Below are 19,635 nucleotides of genomic sequence, written 5' to 3' on the forward strand. Positions count from 1 at the left end.
AAACTTGGGGCCTTTATTCTACTAGAGGTTTCTGAAATAATTCCTACCGCTCCTTATTGACATTGCAGATTATTTAGCTTTTATTCTAAGTCGGACAAATTTTTATCAATATTTGTTTCTAAATCGGCCACCTTCAGACATTTCTTGAATTTCGGTTTTAAACTTAGCAAAGTTGGGTTTAGAACGGTTTCTTGAACTATAACTTTAAACTCGGCAAGAAGTTTCTCATTGTTTGCTTTAGAAGTTTCTTTAACTTCAGCAAATTTCTCCATCATAGCGGCAAACATTGTGTTAAAGTCCATGTTGCTCGTTGTTGAGCGAGTACATATCTCAGTTTCTTCTTTGTACTCAAATTCGTAAGTACCGATGTCACGCCTATTGAACTCACGCCTCTTTGGCAATTCTGTCTTATTAGCCTTCTGTCGGTAACTCCAACTTACTTAATTCTCTCTTGAGTTGTTCCACTTTTAGTTCTTCGAACTTCATTACTGTTTTTTATTATGCCATCTTTTTATTGCAAATAAAAGCGCCAATTAGTTTTTATATTACAACAACTCTTTATTTACACAGTTTCGTACACAAACACTTTTATATAACAATACAACCCAGTTGGGCTTGTCTTTAAGACATCCTCAACGATGGGTACACGACAATGTAAAGTACTGAAAGACAAATGTAGGACAGCCGGAACAAATCGTCAACGACATTTTCGAACAAATGTCGCGAAAATCGTGGACGACTAGATGAGAGACAATGTCGCTCAGTTTGTCCTTCACCCAAACATATAGATTAATTCCACCATTTTATCATCAACGACCATATAAACGAAAATATCATCCACTTTGTCGTGAACGATTAGATCATCCACTTTGTCATCAACGATTATATGGGCTTAGTCGTTAACGACTAAATAAGCGACAATATCGTCCACTTTGTCGTCAACGATTATATGGGCGAAAATGTCCTCAGCTTTGTAATTAACGACTATATTGATGATAGTATCATTCACTTTGGCGTCAACGATTACATGAGTGACAATGTCCTAAGTTTTGTCGTTCACTTTGTTTTAAGTTGAATAAAAATATTTTAAAATATCACATTTAATTCAAAAACAATATTTATTTCATTTGAATGCATTTTTAAAAACATATTAATTGTTATAAAAAGGGTTATTGAGAATTATTTGAATTTTCTTTATTGTATTGTCTAGATTTTTCCTTATTGTAAGTATTCTTGATTCTACGAAAGATACCTCTTATAAATTCCTCGTAGGTACATCCCTCTTTTTTTGTGGATTCTGTTTAAAAAATATGAATTTTAAAAAGTTATATATATGTTTTTTATTGCCAAATAATATGTCTTAAAAGTACTCACCATATAAAACTCTAAGTACATTTCCGTATTTCTTAAAAGATTTTTTATTCTTACTGCCATCATAGTTATATAAAACTATTACATAAATCTTTTGAAAACAGTTTTTCAATATTCTTTAAATTTCCGCAAATAATGCGTCCTATGGCTCCCACCTTAAAGTTAAGCAAAATAAATAAGTATGAATGTATAGTCGGGCGTAGCCGACCATATGATACCCCACACCAGTCAGTATGTATGTTAAAAATGGGGATTATTTAAAAAAATAAAGCATTTGGTTTGTTTTTTTATCTTTATTTCGGAATATTTTTACTTTTTTTTGGCAAAAAAATAGATTTTTTAAGAGGGTTCAAAGGGGAGTAGGGCAAAATATGGCCCTATCCTTAAAAATGTTGGTAGGGGGAGTTAAGTCTTCTTCAATATTATTTATGTAGAATTTAAAAGTGTTATTAGTGTTTGTAAGTGAATTTTGACCTTTAAGTCATTTTCTGAAGGGGAGTTTGTATGGGGGATAGGGTCAAATGAAGCCCGATCATTACAAAAATCGGTAATGTCATTTAAAGTTCTATAAAACTAAGTTTTGTCGACTTTTGTTAACATAATAGATCATTTAAATTAATTATAAGCCAAAAGGCCCTATTTGGGGGGTACGGTTGTATGGGTGCTAGTCGAAATAATGGACCGATTTTAACCATTTTCAATAGGCTTCGTCCTTGGGCCAAAATAAGCTTGTGTGCCAAATTTCATCCAATTATCTTGAAAATTGCGACCTGTACCTTGCGCACAAGGTTTACATGCACAGCCAGACGGAGGGACGGACATAGCTTAATCGACTTAGAAAATGATTCTAAGCCGATTGGTATACTTTAAGGTGGGTATAGGACGAATATTTTGTTACAAACATCAGCACAAACCCAATATACCCTCCCCACTGAAGTGGTGTAGGGTATAAAAAGTTAACTTATATTGTAGACTTTAACACACGATAGCATACTTGACATTATCAACTTTACTTAACGATGTTTTATAAAAGACTGAATGATTTGGTCTCTGTCCGGCGTAATTTATAACTTGTCATCACCTTCTAGACATTTCCAGGATATTCTAGCGACATCTTCCGGATAATTCTAGCATTGTTGACAAGGAATAAATAACGCCGACAAGAGACCAAATCCGTCAGGGCGGGTTTCTTACTCATCAGTTAAACTAGGCCTAACTTGCTGTTAGATAAAACTCGGAACAAATTTAGGCGGGCTATAACCGATTATTGTGTTTTTCAGTTTTAGATTTAAGCTCAGTTAACTTTTTTTAGTATTGCCAACTTTTCACTCAAAAACATAAACAATGAACAGCTGTTTTTTTTTGCAAACAACACTTTTGTAAGATGGAAAATTTTGGAAAAATGTTAAATAAACATTTAAAACAATAATTAATAAAACAAAACAAATCAGAAAATTGCAATTTACTTAAAATATTATGTTTTTGTTCTTCCGAAATCATTGTTTTATGGTTTTTGTTAATTGTATTTTTCTCACTTATAACTTTAGTTTAATTGGCCAATTACACTCAGTTAAACTAAGATAATAAGTAACTTTACTGATAACTGAAAAACACGAAACATATATGAAACTAGTATTAAACAAAGAATAAAGATTATCTTTATCAGAAAAACTCGCCCTCAGTCTTTTATAAAACATCATTAAGTAAAGTTCGACACAGCCGAATATAGAAATTTGACTTGTTTTTAATGGTGTTTTCTCATTTATAACATAAGTTTAATTGGCCAATAACACTCAATTAAACTAAACATATATTAAACTAGTTTTAAACAAAGAATATAGATTATCTTTATCTGAAAAACCCGCCCTAATAAACACTAATAGTATAATCAAAATCTTTTATATTGCCAAAGTTTATTTAGCCCGTAGTTACCTTTAAATTTGTTTAAATCTTTTTAAAAACGCTGCCAATTGAAAAAATTTAAATTTTAAACAAATTTTTAAACACATATGTACTTTATATTAATAAATATGAAAAGTTTTATGAATATTTATTTAATAAAAATAACACATTTTGATATTATAAAAATACCTATATATTTTTTACAGAAACAAAAATGTAACACAAAAAAATTTAACTAAGCGAAACAACACCATGAAAAATAAAACTAAAAAAAATAAAAAAACAAAAACAAATATTTAAAAAATTTGTTAAGTTTTCTACAAAAACAAAAAAAAATTAAATGTAAAAAAAAAATTTAAAACACCTTTGAAAAAAAAACTAAACAAAAAAAAATTAAAATTATTTTCAAAAATCATTAAAAAAATGTAATGTTTATAAAGAAGTTATAGCTATTAAATATAAAAATTATTATTAATTATAATTTTTTTTTATTAAATAAAACTTATACAAATGTAAATCTATCTTCAGCTTAATTAAAAAAAAAAAAAAACCAACTAAAAAGAAGAAAAAAAAAACTAAATAGTTGAAGATAGATAATTTAGTGAAGTCTTATATTGTTTATAAAACATTTGCTAAAAAAATAAAAATGAGAAATAAAACTCTATTTAAGTTTATATTTTTGTAATAAGTCCAACTTAAAAAAAAATAAACAATCTATCTTTTTATAAAAATTTCTCCAAAATTGTAATGCAAGTAATGATGTTATTTATAAACTAAAAACCAACCAAAAAAAATAAGGAAAAACTAATTTAAAACCAAAATCATTACTTGCAAATAAGAAACTATATACAGCCACCTTCTGTGAAGGTTTCATTAGGTATTAAACTAAAATTTTGTAAAAAAAATATAAATTTTTTTGTAAAAAAGATGTGCAGTTGCAAAATAACTGTGTAATATTTGTTCCCACAATTTTCTTAATATCATTATTTTTGTTTTCAATTTTTTTCTAATTTATATTTTGCTAAAAACTTTATAAATCTTTAAATATTTATATTTTCTTAAAAATTTGTTCATTTGCATATTTATTTAAGGCTGCACATCTTTTAATTAATATTTTATAAAAAAAAACATTTCTTTTGTAAAACTCAGGTTTAAAATCTTTCAATTTGTTAAACAAATTCTCATCATGTTTATTATATACACTTTTTTGGCATCCTTATTATTATTGTTATTGTAATCCACCCCCCCCCCCCCTTCTCTCCATAAAAACAAATATTTCTTTTTTTCTCTACTTTTCTTTATTTTTATTTTTCTATAAACCTTATCTATAATTTCTTAAATTCACACTTTTTCTTTTATTCAATCTCTTTTTACTTATTCTAAATATTCCCTTATATCCTTATCATCTTTATGTCTCTCTTTATACATTATACTTTTAAATTTCCTTATTGTAAAACAAATGGAAAATGCTCAAAAACACACAATATTTTTGTCATAAATTTTAAACAATTATAAAGAAAAACAAAAATTGTGAACAGATCAATAAAAAAAAAGAAAGGCATTCCAATGGAACTGAACTGTATTTTATTTAAACTTATTGTGGTAAGTAATGGGTACTTTACGTGTTAATTTAAGAGAAAGAATATCATTTATCTCTCTGTCCCGTTACGGCGTTTTCCGTACTCGGAAACTTGTTTTGTTATTCTTCTCATTCGTACAACAACAACAAATCAATGCAAATAACACGTAGTTTCGGAAACAAAAGTTTCTATGTGATCCGGTTCACACTGGGAGACAAACTTTTGATTTTTGTGTGTGAGAGAAAGAGAAAGAAATATCAACCATCCCTTTCTCTCACACACAAAATCAAAAGTTTCTCAGTGTGAACCAGGTCTAAGGAAACTTCAAAAGAGAATTAAGAAAAAGTTTCTCAACAAAAGTTTCCTAGTGTGGACCAGGTCTAACAAACATTTGGCTGGATAGAGAAAAACTATACTTTGGTTTATATTTTGTAGTTTAGATTTCTGGCTTTATTGAAGAAAACCAGTCACTGCTCATAGTTTAAAAATGTTTCATAAAAAATTTACCCCACAAAAAATCGAGTATTTACTAGAAATCTAGTTTTAACAAAAATTTCAGTTTTCTCTAAAATTCAGATTTTTCACCAATTATCCAGATTTTTATAAAAAAGTAAATTTTATTTTTTACCAAAAAAAAAAATAAAGTTGAAAATCTTTAAAATACTAAAATATAAAAACTAAGTGAATTGATTGGAAGGGATTTACAATATAAGCCCGTTCCCACGACATCGGTCCGAAACGAGCCAATTCTCAATCGGCCAAAGATTGTGATATCAGCAACAGCTGTATCAATCGAAAGTTTTTTTCCCAGGAAAAAACATCCATTTACAGCCAACCTGTTACAACAACAAAATAACCCCTAAGTTTTTCACTGAAATTCCTATTTTCTGTTTAAAAAATTGTTTAATTTTAGAAAAGAGGCTTTTTATAATGAACAGACTTTTTGAAATCCTTGCACTTTATGTCATTGTGACATAGACATTGTGACACTTTAGTGTGTCATAACGCTCATGGACATTATGACACGCCAATATTCCGAAATATTTTACCAATTTATTGACAAATAAAGTGATTTTCTTATTGGCGAAATATAGACATATCCTTATACATTTCGGAAATGACATTAAAGTTATTTATGCAGAACATCATTGTCAAAGTAAAAAGAGGTGCGACCAATTGTGTATTACGAAGATCGACAGTTTTATTTAGAATTTTATAAAACTAAATTTTGTCCATTTTCGTAGTGATACTAGAACATTTTACATATTTACGAGCTGAAAAGCCCTATTCGGGAGATATGTATGGGGGCTATGTAAAATATGAGACCTATTTTAATCACTTTCAGGGCGGGTTTCTTACTCCTCAGTTAAATTAGGCTTAACTTGCTGTAAGATTAAACTCGGAACAAATTTAGGCGGACTTTAACCGATGATTGTGTTTTTCAGTTTTAGATTTAAGCTCAGTTAACTTTGTTAGTATTGCCAACTTTTCTCTCAAAAACATAAACAATGAACAGCTGTTTTTTGCAAACAATTTAGGGCGGGTTTTTTACTCCTCAGTTAAACTAGGCTTAACTTACTGTTAGATTAAACTCGGTACAAATTTATGCGGACTTTAATCGATGATTGTGTTTTTCAGTTTTAGATCTAAGCTCAGTTAACTTTGTTAGTATTGCCAACTTTTCACTCAAAAACTTAAACAATGAACAGCTGTTTTTTTGCAAACAACACTTTTGTAAAATGGAAAATTTTGGAAAAATGTTAAATAAGAATTTAAAACAAAAATAAACAAAACAAATCAGAAAATTGCAATTTACTTAAAATATAAAGTTTTTGTTCTTCCGAAATCATTGTTTTATTGTTTTTGTTAATTGTGTTTTTTCACTTAACTTTTCTGATAAATATAATGACTGAAAATAAAAACTTCGACATTTGTTAGACAAACTTTTAACTTTACTGAAACTCTTCACACGAACCCTAAAACTTATATTTGAAATATTGTCCTATCAGGTGCCGTAGTTTCTGAGTTTATCGATTACGTTTCCGCATTCAGCAAGGATCTAAAATTTGTATTTCAACAAAAAAAACACAATTATAAAGCATTGAAATAAAATGGAATTACTTGTTCTTTTTCTTACGATTCCGTTTATTGTTGGAATACCAATTTCCGATCGTTGCGAAACTAAATGCGGAAGTGTAATTGAAATGCAGAATTTGGGTGAATTTTTAATAATTATTACGCATCAGCTGATTTCTATCAACATAGTAGACCGAAAGATGAAATTTCTTCTAAAAATTAGTTTTTTTTTCATAAAAGCGGAATTTTTAAACAAATTTATTTTTCTTTATAAATCTAATTTTCAACAAAAATTTGTTTTTTTTAATGTAATCCTAATCATTAATTATAACAAGTATGAATGTATAGTCGGGCGTAGCCGACCATATGATACCCTACACCAGTCAGTATGTATGTTAAAAATGGGGATTATTTAAAAAAAAATAAAGCATTTGGATTGTTTTTTTAACATTATTTCGGAATATTTTTACTTTTTTTTTGGCAAAAAAAGAGATCTTTTTAAGAGGGCTCAAAGGGGAGTAGGGCAAAATATGGCCCTATCCTTAAAAATGTTGGTAGGGGGAGTTAAGTCTTCTTCAATATTATTTATGTAGAATTTAAAAGTGTTATTAGTGTTTGTAAGTGAATTTTGACCTTTAAGTCATTTTCTGAAGGGGAGTTTGTATGGGGGATAGGGTCAAATGAAGCCCGATCATTACAAAAATCGGTAGTGTCATTTAAAGTTCTATAAAACTAAGTTTTGTCGACTTTTGTTAACATAATAGATCATTTAAATTAATTATAAGCCAAAAGGCCCTATTTGGGGGGTACGGTTGTATGGGGGCTAGTCGAAATAATGGACCGATTTTAACCATTTTCAATAGGCTTCGTCCTTGGGCCAAAATAAGCTTGTGTGCCAAATTTCATTCAATTATCTTGAAAATTGCGACCTGTACCTTGCGCACAAGGTTTACATGCACAGCCAGCCAGACGGAGGGACGGACATAGCTTAATCGACTCAGAAAATGATTCTAAGCCGATTGGTATACTTTAAGGTGGGTATAGAACGAATATTTTTGTATGTTACAAACATCAGCACAAACTAAAGTGGTGTAGGGTATAAAAACAGGTTTAAATGGCCCCTATTCTGCATTTCAATTTGAATAGAAATTTTCTCCGTTTAACAACTTTGGTATTCTGCATTTCGATTCGACTCTCCACCACATAAACAACAACTTACAAAAACGTAATTACGATCGAAATGCAGAATACACACAATCGTAAAGCATGCAAACGAAATGGAATTGCTTTTTCTTACGAATCAATTTTTTGTTGGAATACCTTTTTTCGATCATTGCGTAACTGAATGCGTAAACGTAATCGAAATGCAGAATAGGGGTGAATAATCGTTTTTGCATAAGGCAGGATAATCTTTAGCTAAAAATACAATTTGAAAAAATCCCAAAAATAAACAAAATTTCAAATAGATTTTATAGCAATAATGTATGTGTAATGTATATTCTTTATTTTAGCATTTTCTCTTTATTATAATTGTTTTTTTTTTTGCAAATACATTTTTGAAAAACACATCCAAACGAATTACATATCATTTTGAGTTTAAACTAAATCTCATTCGTTTTTTATTTCTTCTCTCTAATATAGTTGTAGTTGTAACATAAGAAAACAAAAAAAAAAAGTATACAAATAAAATAATAATTATATTTTTTGTCGACCTGATATTAAATATGTTTGTTGTCAACATTTTCTCAATAAGAAAAAAACATGCAATATTACAAAAACTTAAAACTATGGGAGACTTCAAAACCGATAATTTTAAACCAAAAATCGGTCATGTCACCCATAGAAAAGGGTATGTGTGTGTGTGTGTATGTTAAAAAGACATTTTTGCAATGTTACTAAAAACAAACAAGTAAAATTTGAAATATTTAAAAAAAAAATTAAGGATTTTCATTATTTTTTTCTTTGTTAAACAAAACGGAAGGCAAAAATTTCAGTTATTGAAAACATTTTTAATGAAATTTGTGTAAAAATTTTAAATGAAATTATTATTAACAATGTTTTTATTGATACAAAGCTTTGTATTTATTTAGTTTTTTTTTTGTAATGACAGTGAGACCATAAACCTGAAACAAGTCGTTCACATGTAGTTAATAAGGGGAGAGTTTTTTTTAATGGAGTTAGAAAATAAAGCAAGAAAAAGTATCAATGGTCATTAAGTTATTTTAACCAAATGACTGTTAAGTAACATTTATACAAATGCTCTTACAAATTGAGCTTATGTTAAACTTAACTTTGACATCACAGTCATTTCTTGTCTCTTTCTCTTGTTCCCTTGTTGCTTGTTAGCTTTAGTTTTCTTTTTTGTCCAACTAGTCATAGAAAAGGAGTTTTTATAGTTTTTGCAGCATACTTTGTTTTTAGATATTTTGATTCGATCGAGCTTCAAGACCGACCACAAGCTATGCTACAATGAAAAATTCCTTTGTAGTTTCATTTTCTCTTTTATCTTTGCAGTCATTCGTTACTTTTAAGTTTGACCATACACAATAGTAATGGTTTGAATTCCTAGCACACTTTTTCCTTTGTCTAAAATATCCTCAATTATAAAAGCGATTTTTTTAAGGCTCCAAAAACAACTTTGACAACTTAAGTCGCATCCATGTCATTGAATGCAACATGCATTAATGTTTTCCACTTTCAAATGCACAAGTTTGGTAAAAAAATGGTTTTTCTTTTAAGACAACTGTATCGATCCTTTATGCAGTTAAACCGCTTTATCATATTATCTATCATCTTGCAACATTTTGTAGTTGTGAATTATTATATTGCTGCCATTGTTGTCTGTGGTGTGTGCCATGTTGCTGTTGTTGTTTTAGAAAAAAGTGACTTCTTTCTTAACCTTACTTTCTTTAGTTGTTGGTGTTGTTTTTGTTGTTGATATTTCTTTTCTGGTTTACGCGTTACGTGTCATCCTCCTTTTATTTCAAAAGTTGTTTGTTTTTCGATTTGTTTTTGTAAAAAAAGTTTCTTGGTTGTTCTTGTTTATAGTTCTTTTTTGTAGATTTTACTTCAAGTTGCTTATATTGTTGTTATTTCTGCTGTTGTTGCTTCTACTGCTTTTCTTAGTTGCTGTAGATCATCAACCTTTGTTTGGTATCTATCAATAAGGCTGTGAAAATTGGCTCTGAGAATTAAGTCCTAAATTTAAGCGATCGTTGTTAAGTGCATCCTGTAGCAGGAAGAAAAACATATAAACAGTATTAAGAGATTTTGTATTAGTTAAAAAAAATTAATCAAAAACTCAAACTCACCGTTCCGAAACCAACATCCTGCGATAATATACCATCCATTTGTGATATTTGACCAAAATCTTGCGATAATTCCGGTTGTTGTGATAAACCGGTGAATACGGTTTGACTCATTTGTTGCGACATATTCTTTTGGGTAAATATGGGTGCCGTAGTCTGTGACGAGTTGCCGGAACCGGTCAAATTGGAGGCTGACATTACATCAGTCGCAGCTGATGTTGATGACAATGCAGCAGTGGCATTGGCTGAAGTAACAGAGTTTGTATTGCGGCCTTTACCCGGGGCTTTGTTAAGTGGAGGATTTTTAGTTGTGCCAGTTGAGTTAGATTGATTGCCAGAGAAACCGGCAGTACGACGGCCCTGTTTGGCGGCCGCTTGTATGGCCTGTTGATGTTGATTGTAGAAACGTGGCGGTATATTGCTCATATTCATGAACATACCCACCGGCACTGGCATATTATTCATGGCCGCTTGAGCTCTTTCGGCCGATATGTAGGAAATTGAATCGTGTTGGAAATTGTGCCAATTATGTTGGTTGTTTGATGGGCCATTGCTCATATTCGAATTGAATTGATTCATATTCGAACGCTGTGCACCGGGAGCATTAAAACCAGCTGGCATACCACTAGCTGAGTGAGCGGAATTCATATAATTATTCATAGCATTATTGCCGCTGTTTTGTCCACCCATATTTTGAAGATGGGCGTTATTGGTGAAACCAAAAGCTGAATTGTTGCCACCAATCAAATTATTGCCAAAGTTGTAACCATAATTGTTGGCTGTAGTGGTGCCGGAATAACCAAATTGTCCCGAACGATCATAAAATGAACCAGGCACTATTGCCTCCCTGGCGTCTGCCATCATGGTGCTCATGAAGTGAGCTCCCATATTGAGAGTATTGACCAGTTTTTTCGGCTTTTGGAATTGAATGAGTGATTCTCTCAAATTATTCAAAGAACCTTCTACCAAAACTTTGCGATCTTTGTAGAAGTTCAGCAAGTGATTCCACAAAGGTTGCTTGGAAAGAATTTTTGGATTACCCACTATAATGGTACCGTACTTAGAACGGGTTAAAGCCACATTGAGACGTCTGGGATCGCTGAGGAAACCAATGCCTTGCTTTTCATTCGATCTTACACAAGACATAATAATTATATCTTTTTCTCTTCCCTGGAAGGCATCAACACTGGCTATTTCTATTTCTTGATACAGTTTAGAGTGCAAACTGCCCTGATATTGCATATATTGCACTAGGTAGGCTCTCTGCCCTTCATAAGGTGTAATGATGCCAATTTGTTCTGGTTTAACACCGGCTTTCAAAAAGCGCGTTGTAATCTTTTCCACATTGGCCGCCTCGGTGCGATTAAGATAGGAGGTACCGGAACCGGCAATTTCCTCTTGACCTTGTGTTACCAAGAAAAACATGGGACGGTCCGGTTGCGGCCAGGGAAAGTCAATTTTCAATTTACGATCCTCAGCGCAAACACCATTTTGTAGTGAACCTTCGTAGAAGAAATTCGATGGAAATTGTGACAATTCTGGATGCATACGATATTGTACTTCCAAACGGAAAGGCCGTATACCCAAGACCACCAAACGTTCGAAAAGACTCTGGGAAAGACCGGCTCTTGCGGCCTTTTTGCACATAACCACAGGACCCAATTGGCAATGATCGCCAACAAGAATCAATTGTTTAGCACCCAATATAACGGGGACCATGCACTCCGGTTCGGTAGACTGCATCGATTCATCTATTAAAATCGAAGTGAATTTAATGCGCTGCAAACGAGCATCACCGGCACCTACACAAGTACAGCAAATAACGTCAGCTGCTTCCAAAAGTTGATTTTCCGCAGCCCTCTTTAATGTTCTATAGCGTTTTTCATCAGCCGATGACAATTCACCGGTTTCATCCTTTAATTGCTGCAGTTTCTTCAATTCAATGTTTGTTTCCATGTTGCGTATCTGATTGTGTAAAGCCAAAAAGCTGACCGGACTGTCGATGGCTTCACGGGACTTGGCGCAGACTCGTACCACTTTTAAATTGGTGCGATGTATTTTCTCAGTTAATTGATCGACAGCAGTGTTACTGGGAGCACATACTAGAACAGTGCCGCCATGTTGTTTAACAAGTTGATAGACAATAGTAGCAGAAGTAACAGTTTTACCGGTACCTGGTGGACCCTGGATAAGACTCAAAGGTCTTTGTAAAGCATGCTTCACAGCATAGACCTGGGAACGATTTAGATCGGGTAAATTTGGGGCACTGTATAGTTTAGGAGGAAGACCACGGAACACCGGTTCATCTAGACCATCGGGACGGCCATGACCCAAAAGACGAGCGTATATGTAATTTGATACTGAATTGCGATCAAAGGCGAATAATGTTAACGCTCTGCGCATACGATCGAACGAAGTACATTTCCATATAAAATCTACAGCAAAATTGGAAGTGCAATGCACAGGGGCCTTGACAGATGATTTCAATTCTAAGCCTACATCCTCGCCAAAGTTATCAGGCACCTTTATGACATGTCCAACAGCTTCCCAGGGTTTATGCAGTTCACCCACATAACGCAAACGCAATTCATCACCATGCATTAGTTTCATATCAGAATCGGTTTTCGCCAAGGTAAAATAGGCGATGGTCTTTTTATTCAAACCGATATCCCAACGTACCTCAATACCTTCCTGCGTCTGAGATTCCTTTAGTTTCTTATCATATTCGGCTTCCAACATGACCAAGGGAGCAAATATTTTCTCATATTGATAACCATCCTCATAACGCAGCAGCACCTGCGAGGGTTCAGTGTCTATGCCAGGTTTTTCTAGATCCTGAAAAGTGGCCTCAATATTCTCCTTCCATAATTCCTCAAGTTTATTAATTTGCGCTGCGGAAATTTGCCGGGCACGCAGTTGTTCTTGTTCGGTGGGTACTTTTACCAGCCACGGCAGAAAGGAGCGATCTGATATCAAAGGTTTCCACTGATCTTGATCCCAATTCATGTCTTTAAGAGAATTTTGAGCTGCACAAGGTTGACGACAAAGCAGCACGACCACAGAATCGGCCTTGGCTGGTATAAAGCCCAAAACGAATACATTGCGTACACCACAAGAATAACACTCGAGCACTGTTTCTCCCAAGGGACCTTCAGAGTGCAAAGTGACCTCACGATGCTTGGCACGTACTAAATGATTGACAATGTGCGAACCGGAAGTGCTGCCACGGCCGTTACAAAACCATTTTTTACAATTGTTACACATTACTACAGTGCCGGGATCATGTATGCCGCAGTATTTACAAGCATGCGGAGGTAAAACATCAACCGGACACAAGGCATTGTCTTCATCCTCCTCTTCGAACTGTAGATCAGCTGAGCCGTTGGCGGTGCCTAATTTTGTTTGCAAATCTAATTTGCGTAAGTTCTGAAAAATAAACAAGCTTTTATTAGTTTTTTTATTAATATGAACATTTTTTTGTTTTTTCTTCGTTCCATGCTATAGATGGATTTAGTCTTTTTATTTAATCAAGATGGGACGAATCACAATGGGCAATATTAGTTAATGATCTAAGTTTTAAGCAAATTTTTTATTAATTTTTAAATTCTTTTCATGATCTGCATTCTATGAGTGTGACAATAACCACAACCACATGTCGAAATCGAACAGCTGATTCCAATATTCAAAATTTTAAGTTTTTAACAATATTTTGTTTATTTTATCAAAAATTTCAATATATCTAAATAAGAAATCCATAATTATTGCTACTACTATTTGCCTTTAGAGTCTTCTTTCCCGTAAAAGACTTTCAATGAGATCATTTGATTTTAACAAACAAACTTACTTGACTTCCAATGCCACCACTAGCACCTAGACCACCTTCAAGTTGTGAAGATTGAGTTTGAGAGGCCAAGGTTAAGTCACGATAGTCAAAGTCAGATGCTTGTGTATCGGCTCCAATTAAATCATTCTCCTCAGTATCCAAAAATGTTAAGGTCTGAGAACTGGGTCCATAAGCATCAACAGACATTTTATTTGCAGTGTGTTAACAATTTTTATAGATATTTCACTAAAATCTAAACCAAAAAAGAAAAGAAATTTAACACGCAAATACAACAAATAAATCTAACAAATAGAGTTCAATAAAAGAAATTTTCTATCGACTGACAGACTGATCTTCGTTCGTTTCTTTCTTTTTGTTGTTCCAACTAGTTGTTGTTGCCAATGATGTATGTAGTATTTGTATTATCTATCGTCAACGCACGCTTATTTTTTTTTATTCTTGCTATGAAATATTTCTATTTTTTGTGACTTTTAGGCCGTCTTACCTTTTTGTCTGGATTTTCTTTTTTTGACACACACACACACTTCTCTTTATAATTCCAATGTGCGGCTTTTATTTTTTTGTTGTTTAAATTCTTACGTTATATTGTTTGTTTTTATTATTTAGTTGAAAATGTTGATCAAATTGTGAAATTTATATTTTTGCATTATTCTAGTAAAGAATTAAAATGCGCGAATAATTTTTTTATCCTTCTTATTTCAATGCTTCTTTTTTGCCAACATTTATTGCTGCCTTGACGTTTGTCATAAGTCGTACTGTGAATGCTTTGAAAATGTGACACATGTCATGGTTGAATATATTATTGTGAATTAATTTTTCATTCACAATAGTTTTTCTGCTTTATATATAAACAAAAGTGCGGTATTTAAAAAATGAAAAAAAATTAAATTGAAATGAAAAAAATGCTGTTTTTTAAGCTAAATTGCATAATTTTATTAGATTCTGGTTTAGAAATATGGTGTTTTTTTATATTTTAATAATTATGTTAATATGCTGTCAGCTACAGTTGTGATTTTGTTCATTGAACTAGTGTTAAGCAAAATTTGGCGCTATTTTCCAAGGTTAGTGCAAAAAGTTTACCAATTTTAAAATTTAATGAACTTAATTAATAGACTATTAAATTTTTTAAGATTTTGATATTATAAAAGTTATTTCTTAATATTTTTTAAGAGTAAATAATCAATAAAATAGTCATTGAACAGTTTTTTAGCAATTTGTGAAACAAGTATGTATGTATGGTTTCTCCATTCCACTTTAAGTTGGAAAAGACTACTTTCTTTATATTTATCACCAAAAGCTACTGGTTATTGTAAAAGTTCTACTCCGACCGACATTATTAGCTTCCTTTTTTCTTTACTGATTAATGGTCAGGTATAACTCGGGTCTTCCAGAAGCGAAGATCCAATTGTCATAGCAATGAAAATTTATATATTCTGTATTATAATTTATAGGGAGTTTCAACAAACTGGTTGTATCCGAATTCAAAACCCTCTTGTTCAAAATAAGATTATTTTTAATAACTCTTGGTTTCCAAACATGTTTATACCCTACACCACTTTAGTGGTGTATACCCACCTTAAAGTATACCATTCGGCTTAGAATCATTTTCTGAGTCGATTAAGCTATGTCCGTCCGTCCATCTGGCTGGCTGACTGTCCATGTAAACCTTGTGCGCAAGGACGAAGCCTATTGAAAATGGTTAAAATTGGTCCATTATTTCGACTAGCCCCAATACAACCGCACCGCCAAATAGGGCCTTTGGGCTTATAATTAATTTAAATGATCTATTATGTTAACAAAAGTCGACAGAACTTAGTTTTATAGAACTTTAAACGACACTACCGATTTTTGTAATGATCGGGCTTCATTTGAAACTATCCCCCATAGAAACTCCCCTTCAGAAAATGACTTAATGGTCAAAATTAACTTACAAATAACACTTAAATTAAAAGTAAAAATATTCCGAAATAAAGTTAAACAACAAACCAAATGCTTTATTTTTTTTAAATAATCCCCATTTTTAAGATACATACTGACTGGTGTAGGGTATCATATGGTCGGCTACGCCCGACTATACATTCATACTTGTTTTTTTGCAACAGTGACATGCAGAATTAAAAAGATAAAACATACATATGTTATTCATATCTCAATTATTTTCTAAAATAAGTAATTTTTTATGGTATTGTCAGGTTTGGTAGGCGGAAGGCGTTGCCCAAAAAGTGTTGACTTTCAAATATTCTATATTCTTTAAAATTATTATATAGACTAGAAACAAATTAGTTTTAATAATTATTTTATAATTACAATTACTTTTAATTAAACTAACTTAAATATCACGTGATTTTTTTGGAGAACATATGTCACAATTCTCAAAGAAAATCATTTATTTACATTTTCATTCATTTAATTACCTTTTTTCTTAAGTCTCAAAAGTTAATAAATCAGATATTTTTCAATGGTTTTAAAAGTATATGTTAATAAATTTTTAATTAATTAAAATAAATTTATAAATAAATTAATAATAAGTTTAAATTGTAGTTGTTGTTCTAAGTTTTTATGCTAGATAGTTCATTGCAAACAGTCTATACATTTTAAACTCTAGTTAGTTTTTTCTCCTTTCAAAGGCACCTGCAATTTGTATATTGTCACCTGATTTATTTTCTTAAAAGTTCCTTGAATAATTAACGTTCATAAGTTTATGAAGGTTAAAATAGGTTTATAACTAACAAACTAACTAACTAATTAACTAACTAACTAACTAACTAACTAACTAACTAACTAACTAACTAACTAACTAACTAACTAACTAACTAACTAATTAACTAACTAACTAACTTACTAACTAACTAACCAACTAAATAACTGTATTATTTTTACATGTTTTTGCAATTATGATCACTAACTAACTATCTATCTATCTATCTATCTATCTATCTATCTATCTATCTATCTATCTATCTATCTATCTATCTATCTATCTATCTATCTATCTATCTATCTATCTATCTATCTATCTATCTATCTATCTATCTATCTATCTATCTATCTATCTATCTATCTATCTATCTATCTATCTATCTATCTATCTATCTATCTATCTATCTATCTATCTATCTATCTATCTATCTATCTATCTATCTATCTATCTATCTATCTATCTATCTATCTATCTATCTATCTATCTATCTATCTATCTATCTATCTATCTATCTATCTATCTATCTATCTATCTATCTATCTATCTATCTATCTATCTATCTATCTATCTATCTATCTATCTATCTATCTATCTATCTATCTATCTATCTATCTATCTATCTATCTATCTATCTATCTATCTATCTATCTATCTATCTATCTATCTATCTATCTATCTATCTATCTATCTATCTATCTATCTATCTATCTATCTATCTATCTATCTATCTATCTATCTATCTATCTATCTATCTATCTATCTATCTATCTATCTATCTATCTATCTATCTATCTATCTATCTATCTATCTATCTATCTATCTATCTATCTATCTATCTATCTATCTATCTATCTATCTATCTATCTATCTATCTATCTATCTATCTATCTATCTATCTATCTATCTATCTATCTATCTATCTATCTATCTATCTATCTATCTATCTATCTATCTATCTATCTATCTATCTATCTATCTATCTATCTATCTATCTATCTAACTAACTAACTAACTAACTAACTAACTAACTAACTGTGTTATTTTTACATGTTTTATATGTTGCAATTAAGATCACAACAATTCTTCTTGTGGCAATATTATTCACTTTAGAGAAAACAAATTAAAACAAAACTCTTATACAAAAGTAAGTTTTTTATATATTTTGTGTTTCACCAACTAAAGCTCTTTGATTGCAAATTGTTTTTTTTTACGACAAACAACATTGTTTTGTGTTAAAGTTGGTTATAGAGAACCCACTAAATTAAAAACAGAAAAGCAAAATTAGTTTTTTTATATTTTTACTTGAAATTTATATATTAGAGAATACATACATATATGTTTTCTCCTGAATTTGTGAGAAATAAAATACTAAATAATAAATAACAAGTACTAAATCATTACGAAAATTACTATTATTTTATTTGAATAATTAACAATTAGTCTTTCCGTTACGTAACGTTAATAGGTATTTAATTTTTCGACTTATTTTATTTAAAAGTCGACTTTTAGACTTTTCGACTTTTTTCAACTTCTAGATTTTTTTTGACTTTTCGACTTTTTTCGACTTTTTATACCCTACACCACTTTAGTGGGGAGTATACCAATCGGCTTAGAATCATTTTCTGAGTCGATTAAGCTATGTCCGTCCGTCTGGCTGTCCATGTAAACCTTGTGCGCAATTTTCAGGATAATTGGATGAAATTTGGCACACACGCTTCTTTTGGCCCAAGGACGAAGAAAATGCTTAAAATCGGTCCATTATTTCGACTAGCCCCCATACAACCGTACCTCCCAAATAGGGCCTTTGGGCTTATAATTAATTTAAATGATCTATTATGTTAACACAAGTCGACAAAACTTAGTTTTATAGAACTTTAAATGACACTAACGATTTTTGTAATGATCGGGCTTCATTTGACCCTAGCCCCCATACAAACTCCCCTTCAGAAAATGACTTAAAGGTCAACTAACTAACTAACTAACTAACTAACTAACTAACTAACTAACTAACTAACTAACTGTGTTATTTTTACATGTTTTATATGTTGCAATTAAGATCACAACAATTCTTCTTGTGGCAATATTATTCACTTTAGAGAAAACAAATTAAAACAAAACTCTTATACAAAAGTAAGTTTTTTATATATTTTGTGTTTCACCAACTAAAGCTCTTTGATTGCAAATTGTTTTTTTTTTACGACAAACAACATTGTTTTGTGTTAAAGTTGGTTATAGAGAACCCACTAAATTAAAAACAGAAAAGCAAAATTAGTTTTTTTATATTTTTACTTGAAATTTATATATTAGAGAATACATACATATATGTTTTCTCCTGAATTTGTGAGAAATAAAATACTAAATAATAAATAACAAGTACTAAATCATTACGAAAATTACTATTATTTTATTTGAATAATTAACAATTAGTCTTTCCGTTACGTAACGTTAATAGGTATTTAATTTTTCGACTTATTTTATTTAAAAGTCGACTTTTAGACTTTTCGACTTTTTTCAACTTCTAGATTTTTTTTGACTTTTCGACTTTTTATACCCTACACCACTTTAGTGGGGAGTATACCAATCGGCTTAGAATCATTTTCTGAGTCGATTAAGCTATGTCCGTCCGTCTGGCTGTCCATGTAAACCTTGTGCGCAATTTTCAGGATAATTGGATGAAATTTGGCACACACGCTTCTTTTGGCCCAAGGACGAAGAAAATGCTTAAAATCGGTCCATTATTTCGACTAGCCCCCATACAACCGTACCTCCCAAATAGGGCCTTTGGGCTTATAATTAATTTAAATGATCTATTATGTTAACACAAGTCGACAAAACTTAGTTTTATAGAACTTT

The 19,635-nt window shown here is 31.2% G+C and overlaps 1 protein-coding gene across 1 annotated transcript; it reads right to left on the minus strand.

Moving 5' to 3' along the window:
* Positions 1-8,906: 8,906 nt before the first annotated feature.
* On the minus strand, positions 8,907-14,826 carry LOC111675999 (regulator of nonsense transcripts 1 homolog). Its single transcript, XM_023436881.2, has 4 exons — positions 14,566-14,826; positions 14,082-14,313; positions 10,241-13,663; positions 8,907-10,158 (listed from the first exon to the last, which is right to left on the minus strand). The coding sequence occupies exons 2-4, from the start codon at positions 14,265-14,267 to the stop codon at positions 10,090-10,092; spliced, it is 3,678 nt and encodes a 1,225-aa protein (XP_023292649.1). The 5' UTR covers positions 14,268-14,313; positions 14,566-14,826; the 3' UTR covers positions 8,907-10,089.
* Between the last annotated feature and the right edge of the window lie 4,809 nt (positions 14,827-19,635).

Source organism: Lucilia cuprina, chromosome 3 (assembly GCF_022045245.1).
Source record: "Lucilia cuprina isolate Lc7/37 chromosome 3, ASM2204524v1, whole genome shotgun sequence".
NCBI classification, from domain to species: Eukaryota; Metazoa; Arthropoda; class Insecta; order Diptera; family Calliphoridae; genus Lucilia; species Lucilia cuprina.

Excerpts from the sequence above, each read along its gene's own strand:
- LOC111675999 (XM_023436881.2), bottom strand. The coding sequence starts at position 14,267 with ATGTCTGTTGATGCTTATGGACCCAGTTCTCAGACCTTAACATTTTTG. Across the intron at positions 13,664-14,081 it reads GTGGTGGCATTGGAAGTCAA|AACTTACGCAAATTAGATTT; the intron begins GTAAGTTTGTTT and ends TTTATTTTTCAG. Across the intron at positions 10,159-10,240 it reads AGGATGTTGGTTTCGGAACG|GATGCACTTAACAACGATCG; the intron begins GTGAGTTTGAGT and ends TTCCTGCTACAG.